Raw genomic sequence first — 24,437 nt, forward strand, 5'->3', positions numbered from 1 at the left:
GAGTCATGTCCCCAACCTCAGACTTGAGCATTTCCTAAAGCACCCTTTCTCCCAAGCAGAATAAGAAAGGAGTGGATCACAGATAAACTGGGGCCCGGGGCTAGGGATATGGCTCAAGCGCTCGCGGCCTGGCATGCATGCGGCCCGGGTTCAATCCTCAGCATCACATACAAACAAAGATGTTGTGTCCGCCGAAAACTAAAAAAATAAATATTAAAATTCTCAAAAAAAAAAAAAGAGATAAACTAGGGCCCAAAGACTGGAAGCCTCCAGGGAGCTCTCATCTAGGAGGGGGTGGCAGCACACACTCCCAGAGTCAGAACCCCTTGGTCTAGTTCTGGTTCTATTATTTGTCAGTTCTGTGGCCTTCCCTGAGCTACCGTTTCCTCACATCTAAGACGATGGGGCTGGTTCACTTCTGAGGTCTCCTCCGAATCTGGCAGCCCATGATTTTACCTGATAACTAGTGCACATGCATTGCTTTCCAACTTGCTTTGTATTTTCATATCCACTTAGCTCATTTAAACCTTGTGACATCTAAGGTGGGTATGGCTTCTATGACTTTAATGATGAGAACAAAGCTCAAGGCATCGAGGCCCAAGAATACACACAGAGAGAGCAATACAGCCAGGACTTGCTGCCAGGTCTCTGGAAACCCAACCCTGGGTTCCACATGGAGGGAAGCCTGAGAGAGCAGCCAGCCTGGGGTGGAAGGCCCCCAGTGACTGGTTCCCAGGCTCATCCCAGCTTCTCCCTCCAGAAGCTGTTCCCTTCATGCAAATAAGGGAACTCTTTAAAAAATCAGATTTAATTTTAAAAATCAGTTTCAAAAAGAATACGGACATAGAAATTAAAAAGTTGAGTTCACGGAAGTCAAGAGTAGAACAGTGGGTACCAGGGCCGGAAAGGTCAGGAGAAGGGGGAGATGCAGAAAGGATGGTAATTGGGTACAGAGGTACAGACCAGAGGGGAGAAGTCCAGCGCTCCACAGCACGGGAGGGTAACTACGGTTGACAACAACTAAGTAAATATTTCAAAGTAGCTAGTAGAGAGGATTTTGAATGTTCCCAACACAAAGAAATGATAAGTGAGGTGCCAGATATGCCAATTACTCTGATCAAGATATGTTGACTACATGTACTGAAATGTCACACTGTTCCCCTAAATATGTACAATCATATGTGCCAATTAAAAATATATTTTAAAAAAAGAGTATGGACAACATGCTAGTTTTTATGCCAACTACTTTTTTATTATTATTATAAAGAAAAGAAGTTCACATCACTGTAGAGAAAAGCCCAGTTAGACACAAACAGTAAGAGCGTTCAGCCTCAGGGGCAGGGAAATGAAAGGGATATGACTTGCTTTTTTTCTTTAATACTTACATAGTATTTGGATTGTTTTCCTCCTTTCTCTGGGGGGAAAAAAAAAACCCGGGGGAAATTTTTCTGAGCACCTGCTTTGAGTCATGATTCAGTATTAAATACTTTACTATAATCGATTATCTCATTTAATTCTCACAAAAACCCTATGGAGTATAAGGATCCTCGGAGCAGCTTTCTTCATAATTGTCAAAAAAGGAAGTAACTCAAATGCCTATCCACAGGAGAATGTGCCAACTGTGCCGCATTCATCTGAAGCAATATGGAACGGCAACAGAAAGAACAGGCCACTGGTATATGCAACAACAAAGAGAAATCTCACAAATATGCCGAGCAAAAGAAGCCAGACACAAAAGAGTTCCTACTGTATGATTCCATTTATATGAAGTTCAAGAACAGGTAAAAATAATTAATGATGACAGACATCAGAAGAGAGATTACTCCAGGGGAGTATGGTGTACTCCAGGGAAGTATGGGCACGAGGGAACTCGGGTGGTACCTAGATGTCCTTTATTTTGATCTGGGTGGCAGACATGGATGTAGACATCATAAAATTTCTCTGAGCTGCACACCAAGATTAGCACACATGGCGATATGTATGCATGTAATTAATCAAATAAATGGAGGGAAGCCTGGTATGGTGGTGCATGCCTGCGATCTCAGCAACTTGGGAGGCTGAGGTAGGAGGATCACAAGTTAGAGGCCAGCCTTGGCAACTAGTAAACCCTGACTCAAAATAAAAAATAAAAATAAAAAGTGTGGTAGAGCACCTCTGAGTTTGATCTCCAGTTTAAATGAATAAATAAATGGATAGATAGATAGACAGATAGATAGATGGATGGAAGGGAAATTTTTAAAAACGGGGAAGAGAATTATCTGTAGAAAAATGATACTTGGAGGTCAGGTTATCAGCTTGTGGTCACAAAGCTGGCAGGTAGTGGAGCTGGGACCCAAACCAGGTCTATTGGACTCTGATGATCTTAAGTTATCAAGCTACATTGAGCCCTGACTGCCCAGAGGATGCCTTAAATCTCCCCCTGTGGCATCATGCACACCCTCTGGAGGCCACCTTACTCCTGGGCTCAGATGTGTGCAGCCACTTACTCCTGCAGTCAGTCAGTCACTGGCCACTGTGCTTCAGGTCCTAAGTGGAGCCAGGCTCTCCAGAAGCTCCAGCACACTGAGAGCTACCCTTTAGTCAGTGAGACCAAATGGGGGCCACAGTCAGTCCCGCACTAAAAAGCTTTGGTATCCTGGGAGATGGGGCAGGAGGAGGGTGGCTCGGTTCCAGGAGAGGGTGCCCAGTCATGCCCATCACTCACAAGAGGGCTCTGGTCACATGAATGAGATTTCAGATGTGAAAGACCAGGGCCCACAAGCCAGGTAACAGGTAAACAGTACAGGGGCCTGGGCTTGGCTCCAACACCTGGCCAAACAGTCTAGCCTCTGGGCGACAGAGCCTCACACTTTCCATGAGGACCCCAGCTTCTGTTGACTGAGAAAAGCCAGATCCTGCCAGTCAGCCTCAGCCCTCTCCCTGACCAGAGATCAAGACCAGAGGAATTAGAGGGACTCAGCCCTCAGAGCCACCTGCATCCTGCTTTGCATTCCCACCCCTGCCCAGGCTTCTCTCCCCCTTCCTTTCCCCTTCTGAAGGGAGCCACCTCCTGCTGCTTGGCACAGATCCCCCTCTCCTGCGACATCCTCTCCACTCTCCCCCCAACTCCTACACAATCCCTGTCCCAAACCATTTCCTGCAGCTTCCCATCTGATCAGTTTCTTAGGAAGGATAATTATCCATGGAGGGAGGAGGCGGAAAACTCTGAGAGCCAAGAACACGGGGAGAAAACTTTGTCTAGTCTGTTCTCTACCTGCCAGGACAGCCTCAGTCCTAATCAGGGCCAGCCACAGTCAAGCCTCCCCCTAAAACATCTGCAGTCACCATCTGCAGAGTCCCCACTCCTCTGCACTGAATCTGAGACCTCCTTGATTGGTTCTAACCTAGGTTCACACTTGTCACCAACACATTCTAAGCAGCAGATTACCAAGACCCGTCTGCCACCAGGGCCCACGCTGCACTGTGCTGTGTCCCTGTGTCATTTTGACTGCCTTGTACTTTAGCTGTTTACATCTGCCTCCCACACGAGTGTGAGTGCCTCAAGGCTGGGAACCACCTCCCACAGCTGTGCTGATGCATAGTAGGTGCACAGAGGCAAGCTGGAAAGGTAGGACGCCAGGGAAAACCACCTTCCTCTCCAGAAGGAAGAACTGTTTCTGAGGGAATGGGGTGGGAGAGGAGGGCCACTTGCATCATGGCAGAAGGGCCCAGGCTGGGGTTTGAGAATGCTGAGCTCAACCCCAGCTCTGCCATTAGCTGCTGCAGCTCTTGGGCAAGTCACTTCCGCTCTGACCTTCTGCTTCCTCCTCTGTAAGGTGAGGGGGTGGGCCAGGCTCTGTCATTGTTCACCAAACATTTATGAGCCTTACTGCTATGCACTCTCCTTGACGTGCTCATGTGACCTCCTGGGGTCCACATGGCCACAAATGCAAGAACCAAGACTTTTGGTTCCCAAACCCTTGTCTCTTCCTTTAGGCTTTCTGGACCCTGCCTGTTGTCTCTAGGATGCCTCTTGACTCTAACATCTGATCTCTGATTCTAGTCTGCCCATCTCTGACCTCGACAACCTCAGGCCATGGCCACTAGGTTCAGCTGGGGAGAGCTGAACCAGATCCTAGAGCTCTGTAGTACCCCATTTCTGACAAGATGTATCTGACGACCATTTGCCTGCTGACCAGCCCTGAGACTGGGCAGGAGAGGGGGTGGCCAGCAGGAGTTTTATAGAGCCTGGCACCCCACCTAGCCATGTGTCCTTATGGCCTCGCTCTCTGTCCCAGCTCCCTCTTGCCTCCTGGGGAGCAGCTCTCCTAGGCTGGTGCTCCTGCCCCACTGTTGGCCTGGCCAGAGATATTTAGAAGCTTATTCTGCTGTCCCACAAGCCCAGGCTCAGGTGCTGGTGGGCAGGGACCTGCTTTGCTCGTAGCCTGCTGCCAGTTGCACCTGCAATAGGATCCAGCTTCCGCTTTACAGGTTCTTTGAGCACTTTGATATTTTCACTGGAGCCCCAGCCAATACCTCATCTGACTTGCAGCTGGTCAGACCATGCAAGAGCACCTCACAGCCTCTGACATCGACTCTAACACCCAACCTGAGGCCCACAGGCCCCATATGGCCTGGCCCTGCCTTCCTCTCCACTCTCACACCACGCTTCCCCTCTTACTCCACTCCAGCTTCCTCAAACGCACCCTTCTCAGAGGCCTGGTCTTTCAGGTGGGATCCTTCCATCTTTCAGTTATCTCCTTAGAGAGCCTTCGCTGACCATCCAAAGTAGCCCCCACCTCCCTCTCATAGTTATCTCCTTTGGGATACTTATCACCGCCTGGTACTGTCAAGTCCATCCACTACTCCATGCCAGCACGTGAGCCCCCTGCCATCAGCGGCCTCTTCTGTCTTGCCCTGGCTGTGTTCTCAGCATCCAGAATAGAGTCTGGCCCTGGGAGCGAGGAAGCTGGCTGGTTGTGCTCATATTTGGAGGCCCCTCTGAAGAGAGGACATGTGACTGACACATGAATGAGAACATCAGCCTGAGACAGTCTATGGACAATATTCCAGGGTGGGGGACAAGTGCCACAGCTGCATGGAAAAAGGGGCCTGGCAAGGGACACTGTGTCAGAGGAACATGGGAAGGTTGGTGTGGTTCAGGGGAGAGAGGAGAGAGGATGATGATGACAAAGCTGCAGGCCACATGGTCTTGGATTCCATCCCACGTCCATGAGGAAGTATCAGAAAGGTTTTCAGCAGGGAACAGCATGTTCTGGTTTACACTTCTACAAACTCCCTCTGGCTGCCCGTGGAGCTGATGAATCCAGGCAGGAGTGGAGCTGGGAAACCACTCCGGCAGCCACAGGAGTCACCATGAGATGATCATGGCATGGACAGGGACAGCAGGTGGTAAAAATGCAGCACAGGGGCAAGCCTTTGACTTGCGTGGCCGTGCTCTCACCAGCCCGAGGCGCCCTGGCCAAGGCCACACCCTTCTGGCTAAGTCTGGATGCACAGCAATTCAGATGAAGCCACCTAACCAATCTTTTTTTTTTTTTTTTTTAATATTTATTTTTTAGTTCTCGACGGACACAACATCTTTGTTGGTATGTGGTGCTGAGGATCGAACCCGGGCCGCACGCATGCCAGGTGAGCACGCTACCCCTTGAGCCACATCCCCAGCTCCCCTAACCAATCTTATTCTCACTGATCCCCAACTCATCCCCCTGGTCCCAGCTGACTAGGTATCCTTCCAACTGGTCACCCACGCTGGCTGCTCTGAGACTCAGCTGCTGTTGCGACTCTCACCTGCTTAGCCCCCCTCCTTTTTTTTTTTTGGTACTGGGATTGAACTCAGGGGCACTCGACCACTGAGCCACATTCCCCAGCCCAATTTTTTTTTTTTAAATCTAATTGATTTTTTTAAAATACATGACAGCAGAATGCATTACAATTCTTATTACACATATAGAGAACAATTTTTCATATCTCTGTTTGTATATTTTGTATTTTATTGTATATTTTTTATTTATTATAAATTTTGTATTTTATTTAGAGACAGGGTCTCACTGAGTTGATTAGCACCTTTCTTCTGCTGAGGATGGCTTTTAATTCATGATCCTCCTGCCTCAGCCTCCTAAGCCACTGGGACTACAGCCATGCGCCACTGCGCCCAGCAGCCCCCGTGTTTTTTTTTTTTTTTTTTTTTTTTTTTTTTTTTTTTTTAGTTCTCGGCGGACACAACATCTTTGTTGGTATGTGGTGCTGAGGATCGAACCCGGGCCGCACGCATGCTAGGCGAGCGCACTACCGCTTGAGCCACATCCCCAGCCCTCTTTTTTTTTTTTTTTTAAGATTTTTTTTTTAAGAGGGAGAGAGAGAGAATTTTAATATTTATTTTTTAGTTTTTCGGCAGACACAACATCTTTGTATGTGGTGCTGAGCATCGAACCTGGGCTGCACGCATGCCAGGCAAGTGCACTACCACTTGAGCCTCATCCCCAGCCCACCCCCCCTGCTCTTATGGGATCTGGCAAGATTCCTGCACCAAGGCTTTTGCCTCTCCCAACCACATAGGGCCCATCCCTGGAGGCCTCCTATGCTTTGAGCAGAATAGCACAGCAAACACCAAGCACTTAATTATTCCCTACTTAACTTTTCCAATGTAACTGCAAGCTGGCTAAAGGCAGATGCCATGCCTGCATCCTCGGGGTTGCCGTGAAGATGAGGTAGTGTGATGTCCCATGTGGAGCCCTCAGCACAAGGCCAGTCACTAGCAGGGGCACAGTTAGTGGCCGCTCCCTCCTCACTGCCCCCATAGAGTGACACCCATCACAACTGTTCACCACCACAAATGTGGCTGAGCACCTTTGCCTTCTCCGCTAGCCAAGTAGGTGGGTGAGATGAGTTTGGTGGAAGGGCTGGAAATATCCCACTGGGTTTCAAAAGGCCAAGGGGAATGGTTCCGCACAACCTCTGCTCTGTGCTGTTTATGTCTCTGTGCCTCTCTCCAGTTCTCTCTCTACGTGAGCTGAGCAAACTCCTGCTTAACCTTCAGGACCCAGCTCAGAGCTCTGGGAAGACTCCCTGAAGCTCCCTCCAGAACACCAGCACTCTGTGGGCCCCTGCTGCGGCACTTCACAGAACACCACAAGTGATGTTTTCGTGTCGGCCTCTCCCTTGAGGCTAGGATTACGTTTGTTCACTTTCCATCTTCTGCACTTTTATCAGCTCAAGTCAATGTTTGCTGAGTGTATGTCTCCATCTCCCCCAACTAAAGACCAAAATCAAACAATTCAGCTCAGACCCTATTTGTAGCCCCACCCCCACCACTGGTGACTTTCATATTCTACTGCCCTCTGGCTCACATACTTAAACTCCACCCTCCTCTCTTCCTTTAATGCTAGAAGGCTAGTGTGGCAGCTCCAACTACTAAATCCTCACAGTGCTCAGGACTTGATGGACCTTACCACATTTGACTGGGGAAAATGAGGCTCGGAAAGGGTGACACAGCTAGTGGCAGAACCTCCTGCCCCTAACTGGCACAGCTCACCTGACACTTACCACGGCTGGGCCTATTTTTAAAGCCATTATCTGTTTTGCACAATTGGGTGTTTTTACAGCTATACATCAGGTTGTCATATAGTAGTTACTGATTTACTCATTAAATGTTCCAGGCTTGCTACTACAGCGAGGTGGCATAATGTAACGTAAACGCTATGTGGGAGATAGCACTGGACTTGGAATGAGAAGTCCTGGCTCTGGCGTCAACTGTGCTATAGTCACCGAACCCTAACCCACCTAACCCACCTAACCCCTGGGCCTCAGCTTCCACATTTACTAAAAAAAAAGGGAAAAGGGCTGGGGTGGTGTTCAGTGGCAGAGCACTCACCTAGTGTATGTGAGGTATTGGGTTCGATTCTCAGCATTGCGTATAAATAAATTAATTAAATAAAGTCCATTGACAACTGAAAAAATAAAGGGAATAACAGCTGGACGCAGTGATGCATGCCTGTAATTCCAGTGACTCGGGAGGCTGAGACAGGAGGATCACATATTCAAGGCCAGCCTTAGCAACTTTGAGGCCCTAAACAACCTAGAGACCTTATCTCAAAAGAAAAAAAATAAAAAGGGCCAGGGATGTGGCTCAGTGGTAAATCACCCCTGGGTTTAATACCCAGTACTAAAGAAAAAAAAAGGTGTGTGGGAGGAACAATAACTGCATCTTCCTCAAAAGGTTTCCCAAGGGCCTTGGTACATAACTCAGTGGTAGTGCATGTGCTTAGCATGTGCAAGGCAGTGGGCTTAATCAACAGCATCCCCTGCCCAAAAAAGTTTCCTAATACATAGAATAAAGTGCTCTACCTACCTTAGGGGTATATTCATCAAAAGGATCAATATTTTTTATCCATAGCCACCTCACCTCTGTGTTTAGCATCACTGCATATAAAGCAGGACACCAAGAAATCAACAACCAGGAAAACAAGCTGCATTTCTCTTCTTCCTAATCCCAAAAGCCACCATTTATCTTGTGTTCTGGATGTGCCAAACTCTGTACTATCCATCTTACACGGGTACTCTGAATCCTTCCAACATCCCTTCCGGCTGTGTTACCCCATGTTAAGGATGATCGAATTGAGACTCAATGAAGATAAGTGACTTGCTCAAAGTCACAGTGCCAAAAGCAGTGGTACTGATTGAACTCAGGTCTGTTGGGCTGCAAAGCCTGGGTTCCTAACACCATGCTTGTGAGCGTGTTTCCAAAGGGAACTGCTCTGGGACCCTTCTGTCCCAGGTAGAAGCTTCTGACCAGGCCCAGGGAGCTCTCCAAGCATCTCATTGACACCCTAGCTATCCTTCAAGACCCATCTCAATGGTCACTTCATAAAGCTTCTTCTAATCCTCGCAGTGGCAAGATCTCTCCCCCTACTCTAAACCATAGAATCCCGCCTGCACCTCAAGTCCCATTCACTGTCTACTGCCTGACTATTCTATGTCTCTTCTGCACTCCTCAGATCAGTCCCTGAGCTCTGTAAGAAAAAGATCTACATCTATACAGCCAGGTAGGGTGGAGTCAGTAAGGGGAGGGTGGAAGGGGTGCTTGCTCCCCCTCCCCCATCAAGCTGTAACCTCAGTCTTGGGCTCCACCCCACGCTGGCATCCTGCCTACCTGGTACAGCATCCAGATTCCTGTGGGGCCTGGCAGGGGACCCAAGAGATAGGATTTTGTTTAATGGCAAAGATACTATAAAAAGCACAGCACCCAAGCTTAACACTGGCTTGTGGCAGGCTCTAGGCCTGAGGGAGTCAATGGCTGAGGGAAAGGTTCTGAGCCCTGCACTTGGTTCTTCTATAAGGATCAGAGTGGCCAAAGCCCAAGGGTTTCCTTGTTCCCTGATAGGTACCATCCCAGCAGGATGCTGCTTTTTTTGGAAAACCTGAGATTTGCCAATGCTTAGATACCAACATCCAGGTCAAAGACCACAACACTGCCTCTTAGTCCACTGTGTAGGTCCTACTGTCTAGAGACCCCTGAGTTAGAGAAGGCCCTGCCTCTGCCATTAGTTCATGTCCTCTCTGGGCCTTAAATGGAAAATGAAAGGACTGGTTCAAAATATCCCACTCTCCCTTTAGGCCTGGGGGCCACAGGCTGAGAGAAGATTCTTTCTACCGCTAACCTTCTAGAGTTAGAATATTTTATACTCTCACTCCCAGAAGCAAGTTATGAACAGAGAGTGGGATCCTTGGTTCAAGAAGAAGCAGAGGCAAGTCAGTGCTTCCTTGGGTGCCCCTTCCCACCATCACCACCCCGAGCCTACCCTCCTTCTGAAGCTGGCCCTTGAATCTGCTGTCTCCAAGGAGGCTGTTCCCCTCACAGGGACTCAGAGATGTATTTGGGCCCCAGCCACTTTAAGAAAAAGAGCAGGACACCTGAGCCACACCTGGGGTGTGAGTCAACTCACCATAGCAACGCAGCTGCCCCAAGGGGTAGAGGGAAGCCAGGTACCTTCCCAGCTGCACAGTGCAGGAGGAACCTGCTCATGTCTTTAATCCCCAACTCGGAAAAGGTTTTCTCTGAGGAGTCATTTGCCCTTCTCTTCCCTCAGGACACAGCCTGCTTTTTCTGAGGGGCTCATTCCCCCTTCCCCAAGGGTGTTCCGCCGTCTCTCAGGCAAATCCTACTCAATCCAGGATCAAGAAACACTTTGTCCAAGGGGCCATTCCAGGCCATCCTGTCCTTTATCCTTCTTCAATTTCCCACAGCACAAAAGGAAGAACTTAACCTTCAGAACCTGGGGCTACTACAGGCCTTGTCTCCCTGACAAAGGCCCACATACACAATTGTGTGACTATTATGGAGGAAGCATGACTCAAAGAAACTTAGAAATGTAGATCCCAGAAGAACAGCAGATCAGCCAGTCCCTTCTCCCATCTAGGCCAGAATCCCTTAGCAACCACTGCTGGACGATGTTCCTTTCCTCTCCTGGCCCATTCTTTAGACCATCTCCTTCCAGAAGCTTCCCTCATCTCTCCTCCTCTTCTCTGACCACCCTCCCCAAGCCTGAACCACACAATTTCCCACCTGTGCTTTCTCCCTTATGTGTTGTCTTACTTCCCCCATTTCTTTAAGCCCAAGCATGAGTTGGAGTCAGACATGACCATGAACCTACACTCAAGAATTCTGTGCTTTGAAGCCAGGACTCCATGGTGGCCTTGGCCTAACCTCAAAGGATGAGGCTGTGGAATTTCCCTCCAGTGTCTCACAGTCTGCTCAGGCCCCACCAGAGCAGGGGCTCCCCTAAACTGACAGGCCTTCCTGCTGGAAAGCCCCCAGAGCTTTCTACAGTGAAATCAATAGACAGGGAAACTAAGACCCAGGAGGCAAAATAACTGACCACAGTCACATGAAGGAAAGAGGAGGATCCAGGACTAGGTCCCAGGTCCTTAATTCCCAGCTTAGAGCTCTTTACCAAGTAGCTTTATAAAAACCAAATTTGGGGCTAGGGTTGTGGCTCAGCAATAGAGAGCTTGCTCACCATGTGAGAGGCCCTGGGTTCGATCCTCAGCACCACATAAAAATAAATAAAATAAAAAGGTATTGTGTTTCACTACAACTAAAAAATAAATATTTAAAAAAAAATTGCCCCTAAGAACACACACTCACATGTTCAAATATGAATGGGGAATACCTAAAAAGATGTACAAGACAGTTAAAAGTGGTAACATCTAGGGAGTATGATAGAGGGGACAGTCAAGGAGATCAAGAGGAAGACTTACTTTTCACTTTAATTCTCCTCTATACTATTGCTGGGTTTTACTCTGCTGTTCTATTTTACATGTTTTATTTATTCATATAAAAATAAATCTACCAGCCAGGCACGGTGGTGCACACCTATAATCTCAGAAACTCAGAGGCTGAGGTAGGAGGATCACAAGTTCGAGGCCAGCCTGGGCAATTTAGTGAGACTCTGTCTCAAAATAAAAATTAAAAAGAGCTGGAGATATAGCTCAGTGGTAGAGGGCCCCTGGGTTCCTCAAAACAAACAAATGAACAAATAAAAATCTACCATATAGATTCTGGCTCTAGTCCACTGACTACACACAAAAACATAAACACAAAGCTGGGCACAGTGTTGCACACCTATAATACCAGTGATTCAGGAGGCTGAGACAGGAGGATTGCCGTTCAAAGCCGGCCTCAGCAATTTAGCAAGGCCCAAAGCAACTTAGCAAGACCCTGTCCCAAAATTAAAAATAAAAAGGATTAGGTATGTGGCTCAGTGGTTAAGTGCCCCTGGGTTTAATCCCCAGCCCCCCCAAAACAAAGGTAAGCCATAAGTAAACCTATCTAGAACAACTATAAATTAACAAGACTGTCTTCTTATACAAGTTTATGGGCATTGGTCTCATTAATTCATGGTCACAGTGCAGTTTACGGCTTGAGGAAACTTCTCAGGAAGAGCTTAATTCAATTAGGCCTCTCAGCGGCTCCCTAAGGAAGTTCTGGTATCTCACTTTTACTTACACAGATGGAGAGCAGACCAAACAGAACTTCCTAGAGGGACCCCACCCAGCCCAAAGAGGATGCCCTTAAAGACCCTCCATTAGAGCCAGGCCCAGGAGGGAGGTGGCCACCGCAGCACCACTTAGACATCAGTTAACACCTAAAGCATCATTCTATGTATGAACTGTCACTTTTGGTTAAACTCCCTGGCCTGGAAGTCAGCCTGGCGCCAGAGAGCCCCTGGACCCCTTTTCTCCCTCCTCTCAGAGCAATCGACCTGGTTTTCTCTGTGTCCCAATCTCTGCATGGTCCCTATGTCCACATGGACATTAGTCCTGTGTTCCTTCCTTCAGTCACTTCCTAAATATTTGCAGTGCCCTTGCTCTGTGCCGTACACAGATAAGAAAGTGAACAAACAGGGCTGGGGATGTAGGTCAGTGGTAGAGTACTTGCCTAGCATGGTCAAGGTCCTGGGGTTCCATCCCCAGACCCTCAAAACAAGGAAGAAAAAAAAAAAACAACAACAACAACAATTTTTAAAAATGCAGAAAGTGAACACAAAGGCTCTTCAAGGGGTTCACATTCTTATGGAATCAGATACTAAGTATAGCCTGTTTATCCAATTCCTTCCCTCCTTCTAGACCCTGCTCAAGTGCCAACTCCTACAAGAGGCCTTTCTCTTAACACCCCACCCCTCACGCACTGCTGGCTCCCTCTGAACTTTGCCTCTGCCAGGAGTCAGCCCAGCCCTCAGCACAGATCACATCTTGTCTCAACTTGTCCCTTCTTGTATGGTCCTAAACTGACTGGAAGCTCCTACTGAGCAGGGCCTGGGTTTCACTCTTCTTAGTTCCCAGTGGCCACACGCTAATGCTTGCTTGCTGATTACAGCTGCCATGCCTCTTCGAACCTGGTTCTTGGCTGTTTGGTCCCAGTTGCGAGCAGAAAGACAGGGTCTTCCTGAGCTTTACCTGGCCCACAGCAAGTGCTGTGTAAGTATTAGCTATTATTATTTTGGTGAATTTGTGGGATTCACCTCACAGCTGTGATGTCACCCGTCCGTCTTCAGTGCCCTGATTTCAAAAAGGCTCAGAACTGTGTGGAAGGCCCAGTCCAGCTTACAGGTAAGAATCCTCCAAGAGCCTAGGAAGGGAAAAAAACCTCTCTCACCCTGAATCATTGTCAGAGCTACTTAAGGACACACTGTTGCAAAAAGATCTTGCTGCAATAATCTGGGAAACTCCAGATTTGTAGCAAATTGTATTAGAATTCATGGTTCAGGTCTAGGGTCTAATAACCCCCCAAACTGGTCCTGCATGTTGGATGAGCTTTAGGGGAAAGGAAATGAAATCAGCATGATTCTAGGGAATGGGGACAGCCCACTGATCCAGACCCAACCCAAAACTTAGTTCAGTTAAAATTAGATTAGCCTATAAGATTAAAAATACCCACATATAATCACGGGCTGCCTTAAAGTATCAGTTGATGTTTATTGGCATCTAAAGAGACGGTTTGGCCCAGTGCGGTGTGTGCAGACAACCTTGGGGAGACACGTCTGACTCAGACATTTGCAGGGGGAGTGAGCATTGCGAGAGGCGGCCCACACAGGCGATGGATGACTCAGGAATAACCTAGGTCTCAGCTTTGCTGAGCGTGGCTTCTCTGCCTGCCTCAGAAGGAAAGGGGGAGAGTGGGGAAGGCAGGTAGCGGGAGGAGGGGGGAAGGAGGCAGACCATCCAGCTGTGCACAGGCTGCATTCCGGAAGCAGCCTGAGGCCCTTAGTTCCTCGTCCCTATCACTCCTATGTGTTCAGGAATACCATTACTTCTTTTATTTATTTATTTTTTTTTTTATTTTTTAGTTTTCAGTGGACACAACATCTTTATTTTATTTTTTAATGTGGTGCTGAGGATTGAACCCAGTGCTCCGCACATGACAGGCTAGCGCGCTACCGCTTAAGCCACATCCCCAGCCCCCATTACTTGTGAGACAGAAAATTTCTTCACTGTGGGACTTGGAGTAGGTCACAATTTTTTCCCCCAAATCCAAGAAGCAATCAACAGAAAACAGCCAAACCTGCAAGCCTCTAGAATGATTACAGGAAAAATTAAATTTATAAACTGAAAGGCTCTTGAAATCAGGGCATGACGATAAAAAGAACATGGGCTCCAAAGTCAGAAATATCTGGACTTAAACCCCAATATTTTCTAGCTGTGCAAGTACCTGACACAATCTCTGAAACAGCTCAATAAATGGTAGCTAATGTAATTAACAATATTTAACAAGCTGGGCAGGGCTGAACGCACCTGTAGTCTCAGCTAGTTGGGAGGCTGAGATGGTAAGATGGATCACCTGAGCACAGGAGTTTGACATCAGCCTGGGCAACATAGCAAGGCTGTCTCAAAAACTTTTTTTTCTTAAGCAAATACTTAACAAAAATATTACAAATTAGGAGAGAGGAGCTCAGAGAAGTTATATCTTGCCTAAGATCACACAGCAGGGCAGCAAAGAGCTAAGATCAGGGCTAGAGGTGTAGCTCAGTGGTAAAGCACAGGCTTAGCATATATGAGGCCCAGGGTTCAAGCCCTAGCACCACAAAAAAAAAAAAAAAAAAAAAGGGCACAGTGGCACAAGGCTGTAATCCCAGCAACTTGGGAGGCTGTGGCAGGAGGATCACAAGTTCAAAGCCAGCCTCAGCAACTTAGAGAGGCCCCAAGCAACTCAGAGTGACCATGTCTCTAAGAAAAAAAAAAAAAAAAATTAAGGGTGGGGGTGGCTGGGGATTTGGCTCAGTGGTTAAAGCCTCTGGATTCAAACCCTGGTACCAAAAAAAAAAAAAAAAAAAGTCAGATCCCTTGCTTCTCACCCCCTCCAAACTCCCCACTTCCATTTAGAAAGTTTTTCACTGTAACTTACTTCCCTGCATCTCCTGTCTCTTCTGGAAAGCCTACAACACTTGGAGGGAAAGTAAAAGCCCCCCACTTATAAAGTCTCCTGTTTCACAAACAAGGGCTATGAGAATGACTGTTCCATGTGACTGCAGCCCCCACACTCCTTCACAAAAATGCAGTGCACTTGCTGCTGATCCAGCCAGGACTCCAGACCACCCAACCCCTTCAGTTCTTTCCTCCCACAGGAGAAACTGGTGTCCCTCTGACAACCATCCAGGCTACCAATGTGGGTTATGTCTGGTCATCTACTTTCTTCAAAGTTCCCCTGGACTGGGTGCATGCCTATAATATCAGCAACCTGGGAGGCCAAGGCAGAAGAATCCCAAGTTCAAGGCCAACCTCAGCAACTTAGGCCATAAATAACTTGGTGAGACCCTGTCTCAAAATAAAAAATGAGAGCTAGGGTTATAGCTCAGAGGCAAAATATTACTGAGTCCAATCCACTGGAAAGAAAGAAAGAGAAAGAGAGAGAGAGAGAGAGAGAGAGAGAGAGAGAGAGAGAGAGAGAGAGAGAAAGAGAAGAGAAAAGAGAAGAGAGGAGAGAAGAGAAGAGAGGAGAGAAGAGAAGAGAGCAAGCCAGAGTGCTTCCTCAGCAGCTCAGGAAACTGAGGCAAGAGAATGGCAAGTTCAAAGCTAGCCTCAGCAACTTAGTAAGGCTGTAAGCAACTTAGTAAGACCCTGTCGCAAAATAAGAAATTAAAGGGGCTGGAGTTGTGGCTCAGTGGTTAAGCACCCTTGGGTTCAATCCCTGGTACCAAAAAAAAAAGAAAAAAAAAAAAAGGCCCTTTTGGATCTCTGGTTCCCCTGGATTCCTCCCCCACCTCCGTTTTTTTGTTTTTTTCTTTTTTTTAATAGTGTTGGGGATTAAAATCAGGAGCACTCTACCACTAAGTTAGTTATATCCCTAATCCTTTTTATTTCTTATTTTTTTATATTTATTTTTTAGTTATTGTTGGATTAAATATCTTTAATTAATTTATTTATTTTTATATGGTGCTGAGGATCAAACCCAGGGCCTCACCTGTGCTAGGAGAGTGCTCTACCACTGAGCCACAACCCCAGCTTATTTCTTTTTTTTTTTTTTTTTTAGAGAGAATTTTTTAATATTTATTTTTTTTTTTAGTTTTCGGCAGACAAAACATCTTTGTTTGTATGTGGTGCTGAGGATTGAACCCTGGCCGCACACATGCCAGGCGAGCATGCTACCGCTTGAGCCACATCCCCAACCCCAGCAGCTTATTTCTTATTTTGAGACAGGGTCTCATTAAATTGCCCAGACTGTCTTCAAACAGTTGCCATCCTCCTGACTCAGCCTCCTGAGTAACTGAGATTAAGGCAGGAGCCACTATGCCCAGCCCCCTAGATCCTTACAATAACCCACCATGTTAGCCAGGGAGGAAAAAGGATAAGGCCTTAGGTGAAATATCCAGGGATTGTGTCTTTTGCAAGTTACTTGCTAAGTGACCTCAAGCATATCACAGTCCAAGACTGATTCCTGAGATGTAAAGAAAAAAAAAAATTAAATCCTGTACACACAAGGATTTTGGAATCAAATTACAGCACTAATGGGAATGGCTACTCCTCCTGCCTTGTAGGGCTAAAGAAAGTTGTGCCACCTGCTCCCAACACAAAGGCTCCCTCTCAGGGGATCCTGCTGGGCCCTGAGGGTAACCAAGAGCAGCCCAGTACTGTTCCTGCTTAGGGATAAGAGGTCATAGTCACAAGATTTCCCCCCTCTTCAATAGATACACACAGCTTTGTGACTTCCCTGCCTAAGAAGGGAAGAAGCAAGCACTGGTTAGACAGCTAAGAGGCTACCAGCAGAAAGGTAGCAGGCAGGGTCTTCATCAAGAACCTGACCACATGATTTATGCATATCCACAACAAATTCAGTGATAGAGGACAGGCCCAAAGCCAGGTGCAAAACACCTATAGCTTTCTCAGGCAGGGAAAGAGTTCCCACTGTGGACATCTGCCCACACCATAGAGGGAGCCCTACGGTCCCCAAATGCAGGTGTTTTGAGCTGGGTACCACTCGGCACAGGGCCATGTACATCTGCTGAGAGCAATGTGAGAGGCAGGCCGCAGCTGCACCCCTCCAGGAGGCTGTGCCAATACTCGAACAGAAAATAAACAGCAGTTCAGCATCACTGAAGTTAACCCCTGAGCTGTTTCCTCATCTGCCAAACAGAGAGAGTCTTTATCTCCTAGGATTTTAGTAGGAATTAAATGAGATTACTCTTACAAAGTGCCTGACACTACTCTGCAGATACTCAATAAATGGTAATTATTATTAAAAACAATCCCCCAACCCCAACAGAGGAGATGTCACAGGACAGGCTAGGCCTAATGCCAAAGCTGTGGATAAACAATAAGGGAGAAGGGTTCCGAGGAGAAAGGGAAAGCAATTGCTGCAGGCTACAGGGGACTGGCAAGACCTCCCCAAAGGGGACTGCTATAGTTTGAATCTTAAATGTCCCCCAAGGGGCCATGTGTTAAAGGTCCCAGAGTGGTGATATTGGGATGCCGTGAAACTTTAAGAAAGTATAGGGCCTAGTGGGGATCTTTAGGTCACTGGGAGTGTACCCCTGAAGGGGAACTGTGGGACTTCTGCCCTCATTTCTTTTTTTTGGTACTGAGGATCCCCAGCACGTTTTTATTTTTTTATTTTGAGATAGTCCCATTAAGTTGCTTAGGGCCTTGCCAAATTGCTGAGGCTGCCCTCAAACTTGCGATTCCCCTGCCTCAGTCTCCCAAGCTGCTGGCATTACAGGAGTGTAAACTACCACACCTGATCCTCTTCTCCTTCTGTTTTTTTTTTTTTGGGTGGTGGTGCTGGGGATTAAATCCAGGGCCTTGTGCCATATGAGGCAGGCACTCTACCAACTGAGCTATATCGGCAATCCCCGCTTTTCCTTCTTGACTATGAGGTAGGCAGTATTCATGCCACGATGTGCTGCCTCACCATAGGCCAAAAGCAACAAGGCCAACCAATCATGTATTGGAACCTCCAAAACCATGAGTTAAGTCAAAACTTTTCTCTTTATAAGTTGATTATCTCAGTTATTTTGATATGGTGACAGAAAGTTAATTAACACAGGAAGGAAGATTGTGAAAGTCACTATAGTGAACTAGGCAACCTCAAATCTACCTCAGTCTTAGAAAGTAGAAACAGCACCTTCACCTCACTGATTCAAGAAATGATGTGCATGAACCCCACAGTCCGCAGTCACCAAGAGACAGTGGCAGGGGTGAAGCCCAGGGTTTCTGACCACATCTTCCCTTTATACTAGACCTGGATAAGCTGGGCTGACTGAGACAGAGGAAAGGCAAACCTCACGGGTGCTCAGCTGAATGAAGTCCAGGCCATCTGACCAAGCAAGAATCTCCAGGTGCCCCGGTACTCCTGAAGACATGCATCCTGCCTGATCCTTTCCTCCCAAGCCTCAACTGATCTCCCTCCCACCATCTTTTTTGTTTGTTTGTTTGTTTGTTTGTTTGTTGTTGATGGATCTTTATTTTATTTATTTATGTGGTGCTGAGAATCAAACCCAGTGCCTCACACATGCTAGGCAAATGCTCTTCCACTGAGCTACAGCCCCAGCCCATCCCTCCCACCACCTTGCAGCCAGGCAGTTGTTTTCCCAAAGAGAAAAAAAGATGCCTCTTCCTTTGTACTGAGTCTTGTCTGGGTTTTGTTTTGTTTGTACCGGGGATTAAATACAGTGGTGCTTTACCACTTGAGGCAGGGTCTTGAGGCAGAGTCTTGCTAAATTTCTGCTGCTGGCCTCGAACTCAGCATCTTCCTGCCTCAGCCTGCCAAGTTGCTGGGATTACAGTTGCTGGACTTCTTGAACAACTTCAAGGTGACCTTCAAGCTGTTTCTTCCTCTCTCTTTTTTTGAAGTGGGTGAGGCAAGCTCTAGCCTCATTTTTACTGGAAACCAGTTGCTGGACCTGATATCTGTGCATGTGAAGTGGGCAACAATGACCTTATTTTCCCTGTGCATACTTCTTCTAAGGAGGAAATGGCAGCATATATTTTACAAAGACCAAAACCAAAAATGCTATAAGATATAAAGGTACAAAAGAAGCTTTTTTTGTCCCTGTTCAGAAGACAAGATGAATACCTGCTTTATAGGCTTCTGGGCCTCTGCCAGGAGTTCCAGGTCAGAAATATGGACAAATAACATAGCGGGTGCTGCCAGTGGTGAGCTGGATGAGGCTCTCCCTCGGAACAGCATTGCCTAGGAGTCAGGTGAACTGGGACAAAGCAGAATTCATGCAGGAGCCAAACCACAGTATGGGAAGCAGGTGGGGAATGGTCCTACCCTTAAGGCTAAGGGACTTTCTCACACTTCTCCCTATACTCTAAATCTCCCTTGTGCCACCAGCCGCTCCCCATCAAGAAAAGACAAGAATCCCTGACTATCCTAGAGATTTTTTTTAAAAGGCCCAGAGAAGGAAGTGATTTGCCTAATGTCACCCCTTGAGTCCAAGTTAGTAGAGAATCCATAGGCATCAATTACTCTAGAATGGCAGCTTGACCCTGCCCCTCCCACACCAGCCTCTGCAAGAAGGCTCCTTGAGGCTCTGCTCTGAGATTAGGATAGGAAGGAAAACTGCACACAGCACTTTCCATTCTTAAAGGAGGGGTACCTTGTAAGGGAGGCAGCTGCCAAAGCTGACAGAATGAGGGCTTCAACCTAACTCCTGCCCACGCTGGGGTGATGAGAGAATAGAGAATAGATAAGACCCTGAAATAGGCTCCCAGGTATCTGACAGTGCAGAGAGCACGGCATCAGCCCACTAGTCCTATTCCCAAGTCAGTTGGTACCATCTCCCCTCCTCCCAGGGCCAGCTCTGGAAGACATAGTCAGCTGGACACACCCAAAATCTTGAAACCTTAAGGAAGAAAATCCAGTGTCAACCTAGGATTAAGAGATTTATGATCCTCTTGCCTTGCAGGAAGACTGTAAAAGGCAGGGTCATGTCTGCCTTATGTGGTTAAAATATTACAAGGGGCAGCTGCTGCTCACTGAGCCCTCCCTGTGTGTACAAAGTCAGTTTTATGTGGATTAATTAATGTCATCATCACATCAGTAGCACTATAGCTAGACACCATTATCTCCCCTTTTTTTTTTTTTTTTTTTGTGGTGCTGCAGATGGAACTCAGGGCCTTGGACATGCTAGGCAAGTACTCTATCACTGAGCTACAACCCCAGCCTTTATTTCCCATTTTATGCATGGGGAAACTGAGGCTCAGACAGCATAAGTGGCAGAGTGGTAGCTGAATTTTACACTGCAACCTCAACTCTAACCTCAATTCTACAATACAAAGGTAAAGGGGGAAAAAAGAGGTGGGGGTCTGAACATGAACCCTTCAGATCTTCTGGCCACCTTTCCCTCCACTCTCTTCCCCAGATGGCCAGATGCTAGTGCTCTTATTTTCAGAGGCAGGGGGGAAAAAATGCATTCCAAGCCAAAGACACAGACTTTTGGAACTGAAAAGGAGATCATACCCACCCTCGTCATTTTACAATGGGAAAACTGAGGCCCAGGGTTAAATGACTTTGCCAGGATTTCACAGTGAGGGGAATGGCAGAAATGTCAGATCTAGAAAGGGTCATAAAGATCAACTGCCTGGTGTGGAAGCATGACTGGCCCAAGGTCACAAAGGGAGGATGGATGAGAAGCTGGGTTTCCGGACTTCAAGACTGATATCCTTGCCACAGAACCATCTCTGCTCTCCAGCTGCCCAGAGTCCTGGGCCCAGCACTCTGGTGGTGACAAAGCAGGCCAGACCCAGCCTGACCCTATTAGGTCAAGCCACGTCAGGCCTGCAGGTAGAAACTTCAGCAGGCACTGAAACCCTCAGTGTAAGTGCCAGTCCCTAATGCCCCATACAATGCCAGGTGTAGTTGGAAGGTGAGGGAATTGGAGGGAGGAAGCAATTTATAGATAGCATTTGTGAGATCTCTTCCTGGTCTCACACAAGCAAATGACATACCATGGTCACTTTAGTGTCTTACAACAAATTCAGACACAAGGTTTAATGCCTCAATTGATATGTTCAAACAGCAGTTAATATTCTTGCCCACTGCACAAGTGAATCCTGCAGAAAAAGGCCCATGCTCTTCAAGGTCATGAATTTATGTCAGAATCAGTACACATGGTTCCCCTTGTCCAGTCCTTGATTTTTTCCAGGAAGCTGGCTACCATCAGAGTATAGGTGCTGATGGCCCAGCTCCATGACCAGGCCCCACCACTGTGACTGGCTCAGCACCAAAGTCTTGCACCAGGAAGCAAGCTCCTGGATCTATCAAAACAGAGGCACCAGTTCATTCCTGCAGCACGTCCCAGAGCCTGCCTCACACCAGCCTGGCATCAGCTCTCAGCTCCTGCATGTCCTTGGGATAGCCGAGAGGCTTCCTGCCAAGTCTCAAAACTCTCCAAGCCCAATAAAAATCAGGCAAAGAGGAGAGCAGAGTCCCAGGACCTCATGTCTTCCACAGCTAGCTGGGGGTGGGTTGAAGAAGCAAAGGCAGCTTGCAAAGGCAGCTTGCAAAGCCCCCCTAGACACCTCTTCCAGGAATTTCTGGGTTACGCAGACTCTGGGGAGTTCCACCAATCACCCAGCAGAACAGGGTGCTCAAGCTGGGCAGTGAGCCCAATTCTCCAGGAGGGACCTTTCAAAGTATCTTCAGATCAGAACACCCCTAACCCTTCTCCCTATGCCTCTCCTATAAATAAGTGACCAATATCAGCCCAGGCAGCACCTCGAGCAGAACCAGATACCAACCTGGGGTAAGCTGGGATCAGACCAAGCTTCAGCCTCCTCCACTCTTACCACCCCCAAACAGCCTTCAGAAATTCTCATTAACTGTATAAAGGATGGCATTGCTGCCACCAGAAACTATCAGATAACATCCTGGGGATCAAGGAAGAGGAGACTATGGGAACCCCTTATGTTCCTTGCACCCAGGTCTCTGCTATACCCAAACTCCTCAGATAGGCCAAGTAGAAATATACTCCATCCTGGGACACCCTCCAGTGAAGCAGGTAATAAATTGTACTGGATGCTGTTGACAGAGCAAAAAGTGTCACTTGCTAGAAGACACTTCTCTATGTCTCACACATAGCTGGATGCCTGGCTCTGGGTCTGGCTTATTCAGAGGATACCTGCCAGGTCTGGAAGCCTTGCTGAAGATACCTAGTATCAAAAGTGTCCCATCCTTGAATCCTGCTCTCTCTCCCATGCAAAATGGAGGTTCTAATCTTGACAGGTCTCAGAACAGAGGCCACAGAGCTGGAGTTTGAGAAAAACCAAGATGGCAGGGTGCAGGCTCCCTGCTTTATAGGAGTAGTTCAGACCTGTAAATCCTGGGTAGCCTCAAATGGTAAGAGATGGGGCAAGAAGCTCAGTTGTCTGGTGGCAGTGGCAATGACAGTAGCATCAAGCAAATTGGACTTACCTATCTTCATGAGGCAGGCCAGCAGGATCCACAGAGAGATCTCGAAGGGTGTGCGAACATGTGGGTAGTCAATGCTCAGGACTGGAAAGGCCTTTCGCGGCTTCATGCCATGTTCGGTGACAGAATGGTTAACAGGGCGGCTCTCTGGATGGGGTGGCTCTGGTGGGGCAGTGGTGACATCCCCAATTGAGCGTTCCTGTGGTGGCTCAGACCCTCCGATGGTGCTGGCATGGCTCCTGAGAACAGGTAGTAGCCCCACCAAGGCCACCGCCACCAGCAAGGAGGGGAAGATCCGAAGCGAAGAGGGTCCCCAGAAACCAGACCACCAAAGCATCATGCTGCTCCCTCAGCCCAGAAGGCCTCAATCCTTAGTAAAGTGAGAATAAGACCTGGAGCATGGGTTGCAGGGAGGAAAGACTGGAGCAGTCTCTAGGAAAAGTTCATGTTTTAGAGAAGTATTTTCGTGGAAGCAGTCTTCTTGAGGGTGGAGAGAGGCGGGGCTTGCAACTGGACTCCGAACTGTGGGAAGAGGGACAAGGACCCAGAAGGGACCACGAAGACCAAAAGGTCTGGAACTCCGGGCCAGGGAGAGGGGAATGGGAGGGATTGCACCCTAGGGAATAAGGAAGGGACAGGATAGGCTGGACCCCGGGCAAGGGAAAGGAAGAGGAAAGGACCTGGGGACCTTTGGCTAAGGAAAGTGACTGAGGCGCTGAGACTAGAGGAAGGGGTAGGGAACCTGAGCTAAAGGAAGAGGAGGAAGAGGGGGGGGGGGACCAGGGAAAGGAGACAGAGGGCTGGAAGCCCAGCCCGTGAGAAAAAGAGTGAAGCGGGAAAGCGGCCGGAGCTTCTCCACCCAGGGGAGGGCCGGGGTCCTGGAGCGCCGGGCTGAGATTCCGGGGGAAATGGAGGGAGGCGGAAGGAGGAGGCAGGCGGCCTGGCGGGAAGGTGCCTCGGCGCGGGCTGGGGTGGGCTTGCTGTGGGCCAGCAGCAACACGCCCCTCCTTGCGACCCCGGCGCGTCGCTGCGCTCCGCCCCGGCCCAGTTGCAGTTCTTCCACGGCTGGCTCCAGCTCTAGCGCCGACCTCAGCCCCGGCGGCAGCGGACTGATGCCCGGCTAAGCCGGGCGCTGCAATTTATAGGCACCAGCGAGCAGCCGGCGCGCGGGCTAGAGGGACCTGTCAGCGCCGGCTCGGCGCAGCGGCCCCTGTCGCTGAGGGAGGAAGCATCACGTAGGAAGAGGAAGCCAAGTCAGATGGGGAAAAAAAAAAAAAAAAAAGTTCAGAACCCACAAATTCTAACAGGGGCAAAATTCCGTTCTGTTTATAAAGATCTTTCACATCTACATCCGCAGTCTTATGAAGGCTTCCCAATAACACTGTGAAGGATACATTATCTTATGTATCTAGTTACCGTGTGACCTTGAGCAAGTTATTTAGGTCTGTTTCACAGCTTTCTAACCTGTTAAGGACATACTACTGAAATGGTGGAATCATTGGAAAGCCTTAAAAAAAAAAAAAAATTACTAGCCAGGAGTGGTGGCACACATCTGTAACCCCAGCCACTCAGATGACCAAGACAGGAAGACTGCAAATTGAACGCCAGCCTCAGCAATTTAGTGAGGCCCTGTCTCAAAATAAATAAATAAAAAGGGATGGAGATGTGATCAATGGTAGAGCAAGCCTGGGTTCAATTCCCAGTAAAAACACACATACACCCTCTCTCTCACACACATACACACACACACACACACACACACACACACACACACACACTACCAAATACCATTAATTACCTGGGATCTACCTTGGGAGATTTAAGTTCAATTGTTCCACCGTCGTGCCCCAGCATGTGAATTTTTTTCAAAATTTCTAATATACAACTAGGGTGAGAAGTTTTGAAATAACTGAATTGCTGTTCTCTATTATAGGAGAGTAAATTAAGGTAAAGAGAGTCAAAGTGGGGCTGGGGCTGTAGCTCAGTGGCAAGAGTGCTTGCCTGACATGTTTGAGGCACTTGGTTCCAT

At 47.9% G+C, this 24,437-nt stretch overlaps 1 protein-coding gene across 1 annotated transcript in view; it reads right to left on the reverse strand.

Moving 5' to 3' along the window:
• The window catches only part of Slc9a1 (solute carrier family 9 member A1), a 56,841-nt gene extending 33,308 nt beyond the window's left edge, over window positions 1-23,533 (reverse strand). The window contains exon 1 of the mRNA XM_005317656.5: window positions 22,412-23,533. Coding sequence (XP_005317713.1) covers window positions 22,412-22,748 — 337 coding nt within the window. The 5' untranslated portion in view covers window positions 22,749-23,533. The remainder of the gene's footprint in view (window positions 1-22,411) is intronic.
• Window positions 23,534-24,437: the final 904 nt, after the last annotated feature.

The sequence above is a fragment of the Ictidomys tridecemlineatus genome, chromosome 11, assembly GCF_052094955.1.
Source record: "Ictidomys tridecemlineatus isolate mIctTri1 chromosome 11, mIctTri1.hap1, whole genome shotgun sequence".
Lineage (NCBI taxonomy): Eukaryota > Metazoa > Chordata > Mammalia > Rodentia > Sciuridae > Ictidomys > Ictidomys tridecemlineatus.